Raw genomic sequence first — 15,690 nt, 5'->3', positions numbered from 1 at the left:
AAATCACTGCTTTGAAAGCTGTCTTCCTGGCTCTGGAAGGTGAGGTTCCAGGTATCACCGTCCTGTGGCTCTTGAGACTTTTTTCACTGCCCAGGGGTGGCGTCTCTGCTGTGTTTGCAGAATCTCCAGGTGTGACTGGGGGCTGGGCTCTGGGAGGGCGGTGACCCAGGGGACCGCTATCCACGCTGCGTGGAGATCCGTTTTGCCTGTGGAATCACTCCCTTTCCCATCTTCAGCCTGGCCAGAGGGTGTCCACGGGTAAGCGTGAACTCTGCAGCCTTTTTGAACGGGAACAAGGAACCCTCCCTCCTGCTTCTAAACTGATACCCCAGTACAGGGCCCAGATAATGAAACCTCTAGGTTGAAAGTAACATGAAAGACTGCCTCTCACTTAATTGGGGAGATAGCTGCCTCTAACTTTCTTCCCGCCCTAGGGAATAGAGTGCTGAATTATGGGGTTCAAAGGGCAGGCTACGCTCTGGACACAGCTCCTGGATTCAATGTGGCAGTCAAGACTGCCTCTCCTTCCTGATTCCTGGGACCTTTCACCTGAGGGATAGGGCATGTGAGGGCTGGGGGAGGGGCAGTGGTGGCCCCAGCTTGGATGGAGGTCGGAAAAGCAAGGGGCTTTGAGGGTAGAGTGTGTTGGAAGAGCTCCCCTGCTATGGGGGCAGCCTGCCAGGAGAGGGCAGTGCAGAGCCTCCTCCTGTCTGCCCTCCTTCATCTCTTTGTCTTGGAGCAGACACGTCTGCGCTGAGTGTACTGAACTTGGCCGTCGTCCTCCCCAGAGAGGTAAACTGAGGACACCCAGAAAGCCTTCTTCCTTGGTCCTTTCATGGGTATTCAGGTCAACAAGGAGTATGCTGAGGCCTCCAAATTTTCTCTGGTCCAGGGTCCCCCTAACCCCTAATCACAGAAAAAGAGAATCGCGTGCCAGAATTATGGTAGGTAATAAGGTTTACTGAAAACTCGGCCACATTCAGTACTGGTTTGGTGGATACATCAGAAGAGGTTGCATAACATTAATTAGGCAGGTGGAGGGGGCTGGGAGGAGGATGTGTGGGCACATGTGTGCAGGTGTGCCTGTGCTGGGGTGGGATGCCTGTCCAAAGTGATAAGTGGAAGAGTGTGCATGTGAACAAGAAAAGTGAACCAGAACAGGAAATGTATTTTATCCCACTTCACGTTGCAAAAGTCTCACGCCAAAAAAGCTAGACTTTCCTCTACCTATGGCATCAAAAGGGAGTAAAAAATGATTGGATCACCCAGATTATAAATAAGGTTATTTGTTTCTCAAAAATCCTTATTAAAACATTAAATATCAGCTCTTTTGGGGGAAGAAATACATTCATTTCAGGGAGACCTCAGGAAAGCCACCATCCTTTTGCTCCTCCTTAGGGGGCCCCGCGGGGGCCCTTGAGTTGAGCCAGGCAGCCACTCACATCCTGCCACTGATGGAGATGGCCAACGCACGACTGACAAATGAAGCTGCAAGTCCATTAAATTAACTTCAATGGAAAACACACGTGGGATCAGTCCCGTCATTCACAGCCATAGGGGTGGGAGGGAACGGGAGGATGGGGTGCCAACCCCGGGGGACTGGATGTTGGGGTGGGAGGGTGTGTGTGGGGCAGATGGTGGGAAGACTCCTCCTCCTGGTGGAGCCCCAGTTCCTCCAGTGCTGTGTAAGTGATGGCGTGTAGAACAGTGAGGCGGGGGGTGGGGCACCTCCTCCACACTTTGGATATTGATGAGAAGAGGGACGTAGCACCTTCTCCAACCCCTGGCTTCCCACTGGGCTGGATGCTTCTTTCCACTGTTTCTTCTGCCTCCTCTGAAGGACAGAGTGAAGACGAGAGGATGAAGGCTGGTGGAGCCGGCCTGGGAGCAGGGGGACAGCAGTGAGGGACAGGAAGGGTGGACAGATTCCAAGCTAACCTGGCTCCACCCTCTCTGATGGCCCCTGGAGGGGGTGGAACGTCTGGGGAGCTCCATCTGAGGGCTGGAACATCTGGGATAAGACACCGCTGTCCTGCTGTTACAGGAGCTGAGTTCTGTGACCGCTGGGGATCGCTGTGGTCCCCAAAGTCACCTTGATCTGGCTCCTAGCCCAGGTTCTGCCATCTCCTTGGGTCCTGGAGCCAACCCAGGTGAAGGGACTCCACTTTACCTCCTATAAATGAGCCCACCAGCTTACCACTGATTTCCAGGAGAGAGAGAAGGCAGCTCCGGTGGCTCCCATCCCTCTCTCCCAAGTCCACGGCTGCCTGTACCCAGAGACAGGGCCATGGAGGGCTGAGAGGAGCTCCAGGAGTCCAGGTCCCACCCTGGTCTGCCGGATGCGACGCCTCAGGCCGTTCCCCTCCTCCAGCCATGGATTATACGTTGAGGCTCCCTCCTGCCCTTGAACGTCTCTCAGAGGAGCTAACAGCCCTCTGGAGGTGGAACGCAGACCCCCTTTGTCTCTCCCTTTCCTCCTAACTCTGTTCCCTGGCAAACGCTCACTCTGTGAACAGCACTGATCCACCTCACGGCGCAGGGCTTGTACACAACTCAAGTCCTTCGGTGGCGGGGGTTTGGGGGCGTGGGTGCCATCTGTCCTCAGGGATTCAGTGAGTCCAGATCTCACTCCCGCCTTTCTGTCCAGGCTGCTCGACTGGCCCCGCCAAACGGAGTCCTCTGCAGCTCTAGGGAAGTGGGGCCAGGGTACTGGTGGAAGCTTGGTGGTTGGGAAGGAACAGGTGTTTCCTCTGCATTTCCTCCAGCTACTGATTTTGGGAAGCCAGGGTCCAACTTCCTCGGGGCTGCCTGCCCGTGTCTCCTCCCCCCCGAGCCTGAAGCCCTCCTGACGACACTCCTGCTCGGTGATCAGTGCCACCTGGGCTGCCCGGCTACTCCAGGGAGTCACTGTGCTCCAAGCCCAGGTCGCTGACATTCGTTGTCTGCAGCTCGTCGGCCTCGTCCTCCAGCTCCTCTTCCTCTTCCTCTTCCATCTCATCCTCATCCTCTTCTTCTGTCCCATCCAGTGAGTCGTCGTGTGCGGCCATCATAGCCTGCTGCATGGCCATGGTGGCATTGTCTGAGGACAGGGACTGCAGGTTGTCCAGGTTGATGGAACCTATGTGGGAGAAGAAGGCAAGGGTCAGGCCCAGGAAAGCCAGGGGCTTCAGTGGTGAGCTCCTACGCTAGACAGTCCCCTGGCGCGAAGTCTCCCGTCCGTTCCCCTGTCAGCCGCTCCCTGCCCCATCCCAAGCAGCAGCGCTCCTGGGTACCACTTCCTGAGCATCTTCTGTGTAAGTATGTCAAACACTGTTGCCTTTCGAAGAATTCTGTAAGTAGGTGTCATCACCCCCATCCTCAAGAGGAGGGAACAGTCTCAGACAGTTGAGTCATTAGCTCAGAATGACACAGTCAGGCATGATATAGCTGGGATTCTCTCCCTGCTTGGTCAAGCTCAAAATCTGTTGATTTCTACTCTACCCCATAAGACTATTGCCCACCACACAGAACTGGTACCCAGTCATATAAATGCACGTAGACATGAAGGTACGCCTGCACACGTGTACACCTCCACTCCACTTCCCACACAGAGCTAGCTTCACATGCTAAGCTATAAAACGTTGTCTGGCTCGTGGCTCATTGAATTATTCATTGTGCACCAGGCGACCGGCAATTAGAAACGTGTATACGAAGGGTGTGATGGAGAAGCTGGGAAAACAATGCTCTTGCTGGCCTCCGTTCGCAAGCCAGCTGCCTGCTTCGGTATTTATAGATGGCCCTGGCTCTTGGGGAACTGTGCGGACACTGGTGCTGAGGAACTTCAGGTGGGTGTGGGACTGAGGAGGGGGGACTCTGCTGAGGAGCCACTGACTCAGATGACCACCAGCTGACTCCCACTCGTCTCTGTGAGATTGCTTTTGGCTTGTTAAAGTATACGCAAAAAAAAAAAAAAAAAAATCCTCTTCTTTCAGGCTGACATACATCGTTTGATGGGGATCAGGTAGGGATACCCATTGTGACAGAGCTGACACGGCCACTCAAGCGTGTAGACTATCAGCCCCTGACTCTGTGCACAGCTGCGCCCATAGGAGCTCCAGGAGCCCCTCCCGACCAGCTCCCCGCCCCCATCTGCAGTACCCTCAGCCCCAGCTCTTACCATCGGGGTTTGTCCCCGGGGCACCACCCTGCTGCTGCAGCACCCCTGCAGCAATGGAGTTGGGCCAGAATCTTTGGGTGGGCCGGTGCTGCGACTTGATTTTCTTGGCTTTGGGGGCGGGGTCGGGGTTGCTGGCGTCAAGCATGGGCTGCAAGATGCGCCTCCGGGCGTTGATGAACCTGCCCAGGGGTAAGATGGAGACGGGTTAGTCACCACCGGGGGGGCGGGAGCATGTGTGCGCAGGTACGTGTGTCTGTGTGTGAGTGTGTGCACGTGTGTATGCACACGTGTGCATGCACACGTGTGCGTGTCTGTGTGCACGTGTATGCACACGTGTGCATGTGTGTGCAGAGAGCGCTAAGCTGCTTCCAGACTCTGAGAAGCTGGTCCTTGTACGGAACAGACCCGGGTCTGGTCTAGGGTGTGGAAGCATAGCTGTGATGAGCCCTGGGCACCGAGGAGCTCGTGACGTCACCAGGGGGCTTGGGGACCACGAACCAGCGTGGGACGAATGCGTGAGAAGGGTCAGGAATCTCTGCTCCAGACCGGTCAGGACTGAACAGAGGAAGGAAGAGCCCCCCAGTCAAAGGCACTAACCTCTGACCTGACCTCTCTCCAGAGGGCCAAGGGTCTGCTCCCATCCAGCCAGAACTTGCCCTCTGAGGTTTCTATGACACCCCAGGCGGCCACAGAGGAGGGGGCACGGGAGCCCTGTGGGGTGAGGACTGCCAGCTCCTCCCTATTCTTCCTGCTCCCAGCCCTGCAGAGCGTTTCAGCCTGAGCTCTTTTTACACGGGTGGTGAGTAGACCAGATGACCACCGGTGGCCTCGGGTCGTGGGATGCAGGCACCCCTGTGTGTCCGTAGTGCAGGTGGGGCTGGGTTTTCTGCAAGAAGGCAAGAAGCTCCCAGTGATGTTCCTGACACAGTTTCCCAGGAGAGGGCGCTGAGAAGCTGCAGATGAAGCTATAGGTGTTGATTCCGGATATCTGCTTCCAGCCCACATGCGATGGCTGGCATGGTCGCCAGGTTGAGACTGAGGCCAGGCTGGGCACTCTAGCCTCTTTCCCCTGCTATGCATTCCCCTGCCCATCAAGTGGCCCCTGGCTCTGAGAGCCTCTGGGCAGGCGATACTAACTCACCAGTTATTCACTTGCAGGAGGGTGAGGTTTGTCTGGGCTGCGATCTGCCTCTTCTCATCCTCCGTGGGGTAGGGGTGCTGAAATGAGAGGTGAAGGGCTAGTGAGGGGTGGGCCCGTGGTGGCCTGGTCCCCCTAGAGACCGTGCCCACAACACAGGCAGCATCGCAGGCCAGGTAGCCCCAGGGGTTTAGAAGCCCAAAAAGGGGAAAGTGTAATGTTCCCCAGAAAGAATGGCCAAGGGCTTGGAGGGAGGCTGCTCTGTGCCTGAGGAGGGCTACCTGCCCTGAGCCCAGCCCCCCATGGTGGAGGACCAAGTGGTTTCCCAAGGGTTGGTACAGTTCAATACTGATCGCTTCCAAAGCAGTGTCGCATTCTCACTTGGTCCACCCCCAAACAGGCAGGTCAGGCATTATCAATATTAGGATTGACAATGGCCTCAAGAGCCCACAGGACTCTCAGAAGGTGGTAAACGGGTGAACGAATCCATTTAATTTAAACTAACTGACATTTACTGAATATCTACTACGTGTGCAGATTCATGCAGGCATCCTAGGAGACGGAAGATAAATATAATGATAACTACGACTTGTGTAATACTTTGTAGCCTATGAAATGCTTTCATGCACTTAATTTCACTTCATAAAGCATATCGGTAAAACTTGGTAAGAGGCAGGTTAGGTGAAGAAACTGAAGGACTATCTCCACTGTCCCCCAGAACTCAGTTCAGAACTCCCCGTCAGAACTCAGTTCTGACGTTGGTCCGGGCTGCCCCCATCACTTCATGCTGCCACTTTGTGAGACGAAGTCAGTGTCTTTGTGGGGGTGAGTGAGGACGTGGGGCAGGGCCTTCAGTCCTGCACTGATTACACGTTTGTCTCTCTCTCGGATCATGTTTCATGAGGGCAGAGACCAGCTCTTATTAATGTATCCCCAGCACCCGCCACATGGACCTGAAGTACAAATGGCTGCTGAGCAAAAGAAACAAGGCGGTGGGTGCTGGGGTTTGGATAACAAGCACCGGAGAAGCTTAGGAGAAGTGGGTGTTGGCCAAAGCGCTGGGGAGGCTGAATAGGTCACATTAAAGACTGGGAAAGTTTGGGGTGGCAGAGGGTTAGGGGACCTTCTGGATCCCACTGGGTGGTGAGCCCCATGATGTCTGGGTCTATGTGTCTGTGTGTCTTTCCCAGGCTTCTGCATAACACCTGGCACCCAGCAGGCTTGCAATATAGGTGTGATGAGCGTCTGAACGGGTCAGAGCCTTGCCCTGGCAGCTAGGGGAGGTTCGGGAGCTCTCAGGGTAGAGGGCCAAGCTGTCCTCAGGTCAGAATCATCCCCTTATTGAGATAGTGGTGCTTGGGCTTTCCAAAGTCCTGAAGACCAGGGCTCAGATTCTGGCTCTATCATGAAGAGCTGTGAGATCTCAGGCACATCACTTAACCCCACATGATAAAGTCATCTAATGATTAAAAGAAATTATACTTGTAAAGTGCTCAATAAGAGATCGCTCTTCGTATTACTGTTGGACAATGTTGGCAAGGTGCTTAAAGCTCTCTAAGGGATGAGCTAGAGATCAACAACCTCCACAGAACTCTCATTATCAGTGACAAAGGAAAGGAACCTCTTCGGTGTCCTCAATGTCCCTCGACTGAAGCAATCAGGGTCGTGTGTTGTTTTAATTCACACTTCTGACCCTGATCACAACACCAGGGCAGCCGGGACTCGTGAGTCATATAATATTAAGATTCTAACAAGAAGGAAAGCACGTCGGTGTCATAGGAGCCAATTTCATCTAACTGGGAAGGAGCCCAGGGAGGTGGGGAGGAGACCGTAGCCTCCCAGGGGCTCCGTGCATCTGACACCCTCGGGGGGGTGGTGGCCGAGCCCTCCTCCCCTGCCCCGTGGAGCTCCAAGCTCAGCGGCCCTGATGGGAGCCGAGCAGCCTCCCCGTCATCCAAGGCAACCGGCCTGAGAACACAGCAAAAATATAGTAACCTTTCGGCCTTCCCGGGCCCCACTAGGCCCTTCATACCTCCATGCTTTTGCACATGCTGTTCCCTCTGCTGGAAAGCTTTCTCCCACTTTTCCACTGCGTACGTTTCTGAGCTTCTGCAAAGACCTTTCACAGGTCAAGTCCTCTGAGAGGCCTTTCCCCCCAGCTCCCCGGGGCAAAGTTAGTCACTGCCTGCTGCACTTGAATAATTGCCTTTAGCCCGCTATACGGTGATAGATATCTCCCCCCTATCCTGGGAGTTGCTCTCAGGCAGGGACCCAGTCTTATTAGACATTGCATCTCCAGTGTCCAGACCAGTAACAGGCAGAGTGGATATTCAGTGTTGTGTATGAAACAGATGAGTGAACCAGCACAAGAAGGAGATGGCTGACTTGTTCCCTGAGCCTTGCCGACTGCGCCGGTTCATCAACCACAAATGCTGGGAAGCTGCTACCTCGGAGGTGGCCGCAACTGAACGATACCTGGCCATAGAGCTCACAGCTTAGAGGGCAAGGCTACAGGCAAAGGAAAAAGCCTCTATTAAAAGGTAGTGTGTCTTCAGCACTGCAGTCTGTAAACTGTTTTAGTAAAGAGCTCAGATTCTGGAGGCAAAAAAAAAAAAAAGAAGAAGAAAACGTAGTGTGTAAGTACCTGTCGGGTGGTAAGAGAAGTCAGGGGAGCCTTCCCTAGGGAGGAGGGACTTCAACTGGATTTTGAAGAATGGCCAAGCCATCCCAGTAAAGGAGGACCTGGGCCTTCCAGACAGGGGCTTTGGACTGGGACTTAGAGTCAAGTCAGTCAGATGCAAATCTCGTCCATCATTAGAAACCTCCAGAGAAGGAAATGCTTCAGCGCCACCCAGATAATATTTGCTGCTGTCTCCAAGGAGGCTTCGCGTGCGGGCCGCCACTCTGAGTGGATGTCATCAATCCACAGATTAATGTGTTCCCAATTACTGGAGAGGGAGGAGAGGCAGGGACCCTGAAACTGGCTGGTTGTTCTCTTATGGTAGGGATACAAAGCCCTTATCCTCCTGGGGGGCAAGTCCCACCACCCATCGCTCCTGGGACCAGTGTCCCGTGAGGCATGCGGTGGAGGCCATGGGGTGAGTGGCTGCATCGGGCACGGCCTTGGGGACAGGTGTGTCGCCAGAACGTTCCTGGCACCACGTCTGGGTGCTCATGGGAGCAGTCCAGCTCGTCTACGCCTCACACCAGATGATTCCTGAGGACAGAGTCAAAATAGTCCTGGCCCCTGGACAGCCCTCGATTTGGTCAGTGCTACTTTTAGCGCGATCGGAAGGGCTCGAGGCCAGGGACGGGGAGAGGTATCCAGCGAGACGGTGCTGAGCCATCAGGCTGCGGCAGCTGCTCTCTGATCACAGTTTGGAGGGGCTCCTCTGGAGTCGGGAGGGAAGGGCACAGGCAGCAGCCCTCTAGGAGGGACAGAGAATGGACCAGAAAATTCCAGCTCCTTTTCAGGGCCAGCGGGGAGCCTCAGGGGGCTGGGCAGTGCTGCCTGGTGGTTAATAAGAGCATGGCCTTTGCAGAGGTTGTGTCCTGCACCCACCACCTAACCAGCCGTGTGGCCCTCCTGGCGATTCATTGTTTGACGTATGCCATCCTCAGTTTCCTGGGCTTAAAATAGAAATATGAGGATGGTGGCTACTCCCTGGACTTCGGGGGTGATTGAATGAATGATGCAGGCAAAGCATGTGCGCTGCACTGACTCACTCTGCACCACATGGTGAAGCCTCCCAGACACGGTATCGCTGAATATTTAGTCTCTGGGGAAGGGAACTGCAGGATTTATACTGAGTAGGCGTTTCACGACACCACAGTTGGCATCGGGAAGCTCCTCTGACGTCTGACCAAACTCTGTCCCTGACACCTCCCTTTTGGCCCTGGAACTCAAGTCTCTTCTGGGCTAAAATGGAGCTGAAGGCATCTCTCAGTCTGAACTATGGGTTCCCCCTAGGGTCCCGGGTCTGAAAGCAGCGCAGCCAGGCTGGCCCATGGGCCCCTGGCCACGCCTTTCACTCAAAGCCCACCCAAGATGGTGCACCCACCTCCTAGCCCAGGAAGACCCGCAGGAGGCCGGCCACGTCCCGGAGGGACACAGCGCGTGGGAAGCAGCGGCCTGCAGGTGTGAGGCGGAGCTGCCGCTGGAGCAGGGGCCGCCTGGAGCTGGCTTTCCCACTTTCCTGCACTGGGGTCAACCACACCCTCCTCCCCTTCTCGCTCCTGACCAACTGTGGGCACGTGATCTGCTGCGGCCACAGCTTCACAGCGTGGCCGCTGCTCTAGAAGGGCCAGAGACCAGCCGGAGGGAGGCAGCCAGGATGGTGAGGGGCCCTGAAACAACCACATTTCATCACATCGAAGACGCGGGCACACCCTGACTTCAGAGATGCTACAGCAGTTTGGGGTGGAGAGGGGCACACAAGTCACCCAAGGACCCTCCCTTTCCTGCTGTAGCTGCCCTTGCTTATATGTCCCACTCTTCCATTTCTCTCTCTTTTCAACTCCCCTCCCCACTTACAGTTGTGCACACACAGAAAAGCACAAAGAACTGAAATGCATAGCTTGGTGTAGTATCACAAACACCCATGTGACCACCTGCCAGGTCAAAAACTAGACTTCTACCAGCACCCCAGCAGCCCCTTTTCTGCCCCCTCCCAATCACATACCTCCAAAGATATCCTCCCCAAAGATAACCTGATGTTTATGGTAATCACTTGTTTTGCTTTTCCTTATAGTTTTACTATCTATGTTACATCCCTAACCATTATGGCTTAGTTTTGCCTGGTCTGGGACTCTGTATAAATGGAATCATGTAGCATGTAGTATTTCACTCCACAGTATGGTGTGAGATCCACTTATGGCTGTTCCATGTAACAATCACATGCATGTTCATTGCCGTATAGTTTCTCATTGTAAAAATCTACTGCCTTCTTGTTCTTCACCCTCCTGCAATTACAAAACCACTCTCCCTCCCTCTGGCTTCTTCAATCCATCCTTCTCATGGCAGCAAGATTGGTCCTTCTTAACCTGCTCCCAACCCCTTAGGTCCCCCTCCATGAGCTCTGAGCCCTCACCCTACCCAGGATTCCACACACTACAAGGATGATCTGTTGTTTTTCACCCCAACCAGACAGGCTGCAATGTTTGAGAAAAGGGTCCACACCTGTCTTTTCATCCCCACCTCACTGGTGCCGAGGAAAACGCCTGGCCCATGCCGAGCGTTCAGTATGTCTTCGTTGAATGATCATAGGACCCTAGGGGGTAACTGGTACTTGTCACCATTCCCTTTGTGTGTGTTTGTGGGTGTGAAGATGGGTAGGAGAGGGTGGGGGAATTCTAGCTTGTATCAGGCTGCCTACGTATTAACGGTGCTATTCCCACAACTGATGGTTTCAAGCATATTTGTGGGGGAAGGGGGATGGGGAGGGGCTACCTTCTGCACATGAGAAAACTGAGCCCAGAGGCATTAAACGCTGGCCCCAGGTTATATGGGGGGTACATGGCAGAGCTGGGACCCACACCCCCTGTGTCTTTAACCACAGCCATTCCACCTCTGTCAGCTACTGCGCTTTTTAACGTACTGTTGATATTCACCATAGGTAGGTATTATTATCTCCATTTTATGAAGAGGAAATTGACATCAGAGAAGTTAATTGACCCGCTCAAGGTCATATAGTCAGTAAGAAATGGAGCAGGGCTCAATCTCGGGTCTGTCTGCCTCCAAAGCCTTGTTCCTTCTACTGTACCAGGCTGCCCTAAAGGAACTAATCTTTTCTACAGACCAAACATCCCCAGCCTTTAACCATTCATCATGTGACACGTTTCCTGTCGGAATCATTTGAACAGACATTTCCCCATCCTAGCTGCCATTCTCTGGACACAACTCGTCAAAGGACCTTTTGATATCTGATGCTCAGTCCCGGACACACTATGCTGGATGTGTCTGACCAGCAAGATGGGCAAGCCCCCCACCTCTATCGAGTCATCTCTTCCCCAGCCCCTTGCGTGTGTGTTTGTGTAACAGCACTGGATTACATCACGGGTTGACTGCTCGTAGTACGTGTATGATTTATTCCCCCGATTCATTGATCAGCCCTTTGAGTGCCGAAATCATGTCTCCTACCTGAAGCTTAGGTTTTAGTGGACAGTTCAGTTAAAGATCTGTGTTCTGGTGGAGAGAAGCCCCCCCGGATTCAGGAAGAACGAACAAGAGATCTTCCCCTACTTTCAGGGAACAGAACTAGACCTGGGTAAACGCTGAGACTGGAGAGCACAGATTTTGTCAGCTTCTCCCTTTTTGGTGCCTTGCTGACTCTTCCCAGCACCCCTCTCACTAATCCCCGGGTCTTCATGTTATCCTACAGTCAGCTTCCTGAACTGGAGGCCTCTGGCCTCTAGGGCTTCACGGTCAAATGCCCTGCAACTATGTTCATGATGATGGAGATAAAGCTTTCATCAGATTCTCAGAAGGGTCAAGGACCTAGAAGAGGTTGAAAACAATTGCTAGGAACCTTTCCTCTGGCACCCCAGTCTGGCTTACCTCCTCAGAATGCTGTGTTTAAAAATGTTCTAATCTCATCTTCTACCAATAATAGGCACTGGCACTCTTCCCATGAAAGTGATCTTAGCTGAGTGGGTGTAGAAGACCAAGCTTTTGGATGAATTCATACCTAAGCTGTGAAGGAGTGATGGCCTCAGGGCCTCGCTGTAGGTATTTTGACAAGGATTGGCTCATTTTAAGTGGGTCTCTGATGAGTGAGATTTCAGATAAGGTGATGAAGTTAAAGGAAAAAGTAGTAGACAAAATATTCTGGAACAAGAATGGTTCAGTCTCCCTAGGCCATTTTCTTGCTTTTCAATGTTTCCTACTTTCCTCCACAGATTCCCTAGAAGTGTCAAGCTTTCTCTCAGCGTTTTCCAAGGCAGGGCAGATGGTGGGGATTCCTGGAGGGAGACGGGGGGTATTTGTAGCAGCAGCTGTGTCAGTATCAGGACAAAGTACCTTCACATCCATCATCTTATTCTAGCTGGGTATCGTGATTCCCATTTTACAGCAGAGGAAACTGAGGCTTCATGAGGTTAAGCAATTCACCGCAGGTCTGCTGGCTACGAAGAGGGGGCAGTGAGACTCAAATCTAGATCCTGCCTCCGAGTACCATGCCCTTTCCATAGACTGTCGCTGTTGTAAGAGCCACCACTGTTCTAAGTCAGCTGTCGATGAAGCCTGTACATGGGCCTCTGACAGGGATGGATGCATGCTTCCTTCAGAGCTTAATACAATGCTAGGCACAGGGAAGGGGGCAAGAACGTTTGCTGAGTGACTGAAAGCAACACCAAGGCGCAGAGGCAACCAACCGGATCTCACCTCCACAAGCCTTCCCCGGCTGGGAGCCCTTGTGCAGGGCACACACTGTACCCGGGCGTGCGGCAACCCTGTTTCTCCCAGCAGGGATGAGCCCAGCATGTGAGGCTCTAGCCCTGTGGGTGAGGATAGCTGGCAATCTGACAAGGAATCTCACAGATAAGGACGGGCTCAGAATCGTGGGGTGTACACGCATGTGTGTAGCAGTATCACTCAAGGCCCAAAAGTTGAAACCACCCAAATGTCCACAAACTGATGAACGGATAAACAAAATGTGGTCTATCTACACAATGGGACACTGTTCAGTCATACACAGGAAGGAAGCACTGCTATAGGGTACAATACGGATGAACCCTGAACACATCACGCTAAATGGAAGAAGTCAGTCACAAAAGACTCCATATCGTACGATTTCCTTCACGTGAATTACCCAAAACAGGCAAACCCATCTAGACAGAAAGTAGATCGCTGGCTTCTAGAGGCAGGGGAGGGACGGCTAATGGGTACAGGGTTTCTTTCCAGGGTGATGAAATAGTCTGGAATGAGATAGTGGTAATGATCGCAGAGCTTTGTAAATATACTTGAAACCTCTGAATTGTACAGTTAAAAAGAGTGAATTTTATGGCATGTGAGTTATATTTCAATACCGAAAGAATCAAACAGAGAAGGCCCCTGGTGTTTCTGTGCACTCAGCTTTTGTGACTATAGCCGAGTTTATACGAGGGCCCTGGAGCAAGGTCCTCAGCTCTGTGGGGCAGGGGTGAGATGGCTGCAAGCAGAGCGCAACTGTGACCCTGGCTGGATGCGTGCCGGGCTTGTGGATGTGATGGATACGGAAGGAAGAGGAGGGATGAGACAGTAAGACAGCCTCACTGTATCTAAAACTAGGGCCCGGCTATCAAAATCCTGCAGCTGTCCCAGGATGGGGCTCTGGGCCTCCGCTGAGGGTCGGGGTCCCCCTTTGCTTTACCTAGACTTTGCATGGGAGCTGAGAGATGCTGTGGTTTCTTGCGTCAATGCAGAGGCAGTAACAGCCTAGTGGGTGAGACGTTAGAGGCTCAAGCCACGCTGACCTGGGTTCAAATCCTGCGGGACCTTGGGGAATGCGTTACCTTCATGGAGCCTAGTTTTGTTATTGGTAAAATGAGGATCATTTCACCCGCCGGCTGGGCGGGTGAAACGAGATGATGCAGGAAAATGCTTGGCCCACACCCCGGCGCACAGAAGTAGCTAAGGGAGGAGGGGCTCCTCTGATGGTGGCAGGGCCGCTGGGGCTTGGTTTCTTCTCTAGGCTCCCCCCACCCTCAGAAAATACTCTGTAAACTTGCTCCTGTGCTTGGGTAACAGCAGCACAGAGAACAGGCACATTTTTGACGGAAATAGGCAGAATCACCCAGGCAGGACACGGGGAGGCTGGGATCTGGACAAGAGGGGATGAGGGCAGAAGCGGGGGCTGGGCTGCGCCCCTCCCTCTCTCCTCCACGGAGAGGACCCTCTGCCAGGGTTTCTTACCCTATCTGGATTTGTAACGGAATGACTGCTTCCAGCAGGAGTTTAGCTGCTTTCAGCCAAAATGCAGTAGCAAGAAAATCTCACTGGATTCTTCGGGGACCCAGAAGCAAGGAACTGATGGATGAAACCATTCCAGTCTCACCGCAGCCTAACAGCAAAAAGGCTCCGGGGTTTAGCCTCCATCTCAGGAGCATGCTGTCATCTGAATACATTTCTATAGCTGCTAGTGCCCCAGAACAGTGGAAATGACAAGAAGCCTCGGACACAGGGCAAAAGGAATCAAAGAATACTAACTTCTGCCTGAGGGAAAGAAGAAAACAGGAAAACCAGCATCTACAATAGAAGTTCTAACAACCGATCTCTATTAAACAAGTCTACAGATTATACCACGCTCTCCCTTTCTGCTGTCAACCATTAGAACTGCTGTCTGCAGTATCCTGACGGCTTGAGATGAATAGATTACTCTGTAGAATGTTCATTAGCCAATTTATGTGCTTGTCAGAAAGTCAGCAGTGTTTGTGTTGACTAGTTTATGCCAGTTATACGTGTTACTGTAATTATGTAACTTTATTCTGTAAACCAATAAAATATGAGTGCAAAAAGCAAGAGTTGTTGCTAAGAAAACTAAGCGGAGTGCTTTGGAAAGACTCCAGACTCAAATTTGCTTAAAAGTGAGACCAGGTGAGACAAGTATAAGAGACTGGGATACACAATAAAAATCTAGAAATATCCTGCAGACAGATTACTTCCCCAAAGCCAAAGTTCTTATTCCATTTTAAATAAAGATGAAATTTATAGATCTTATAGGAGAAGTTTGTGCAAGTAAAATGACAAACTTTAATCAGAAAATGACCTTGTCCTTATATCAAAACATTAGCAAACAAATATATTATGTATGTCTTTTAAATCAAAATAAAATGTATCTTACAGGTACCCCTATGTTCATAGCAGCACTATTCACAATAGCCAAGACACGGACACAACCTAAACGTCCATCAGCAGATAAATGGATAAAGAAGATGTGGTATACACACACACACACACACACACACACACAATGGAATACCAGTCCGCCATAAAAACGGCTGAAATAACGCCATCTGCAGCAACATGGACGGACTAGAAATTATCATACTAAGTGAAGTAAGTCAGAAAGAGAAAGACAAATACCATACGATATCACTTGTATGTGGAATCTCAAATATGACGCAAATGAATATATCTATGAAACAGAAACAGACTCACAGATGCAGAGAACAGACTTGTGGTTGCCAAGGGGGATGGGGGTGTGGGAGGGAAGGATTGGGAGTTTCAGGTTAGCAGATGTAAACTAGTATATATAGGATGGATAAACAACGAGGTCGTACTGTACAGCACAGGGACCTATATTCAATATCCTGTGATAAACCATAATGGAAAAGAATATGAAAAAGAATGTAAACATATATATATATATATAACTGAGTCACTTTGCTGTACAGCAGAAGTTAACACAACATCGTAAAT

At 51.9% G+C, this 15,690-nt stretch overlaps 1 protein-coding gene across 1 annotated transcript in view; it reads right to left on the bottom strand.

Annotated features, from left to right (window-relative positions):
* Positions 1-1,832: 1,832 nt before the first annotated feature.
* PKNOX2 (PBX/knotted 1 homeobox 2) overlaps positions 1,833-15,690 on the bottom strand; it is a 255,030-nt gene continuing 241,172 nt past the window's right edge. The window contains exons 11-13 of the mRNA XM_079928826.1: positions 5,298-5,374; positions 4,157-4,335; positions 1,833-3,118 (exon numbers count right to left, since the gene is read on the bottom strand). Of these exons, the coding sequence (XP_079784952.1) occupies positions 2,892-3,118; positions 4,157-4,335; positions 5,298-5,374 (483 nt within the window). The 3' untranslated portion in view covers positions 1,833-2,891. The remainder of the gene's footprint in view (positions 3,119-4,156; positions 4,336-5,297; positions 5,375-15,690) is intronic.

This window comes from Stenella coeruleoalba (assembly GCF_951394435.1).
Source record: "Stenella coeruleoalba genome assembly, chromosome: 8".
NCBI classification, from domain to species: Eukaryota; Metazoa; Chordata; class Mammalia; order Artiodactyla; family Delphinidae; genus Stenella; species Stenella coeruleoalba.
The sequence above is the reverse complement of the archived record's forward strand: the minus strand, read 5'-3'. Positions and strand labels throughout refer to the sequence as shown.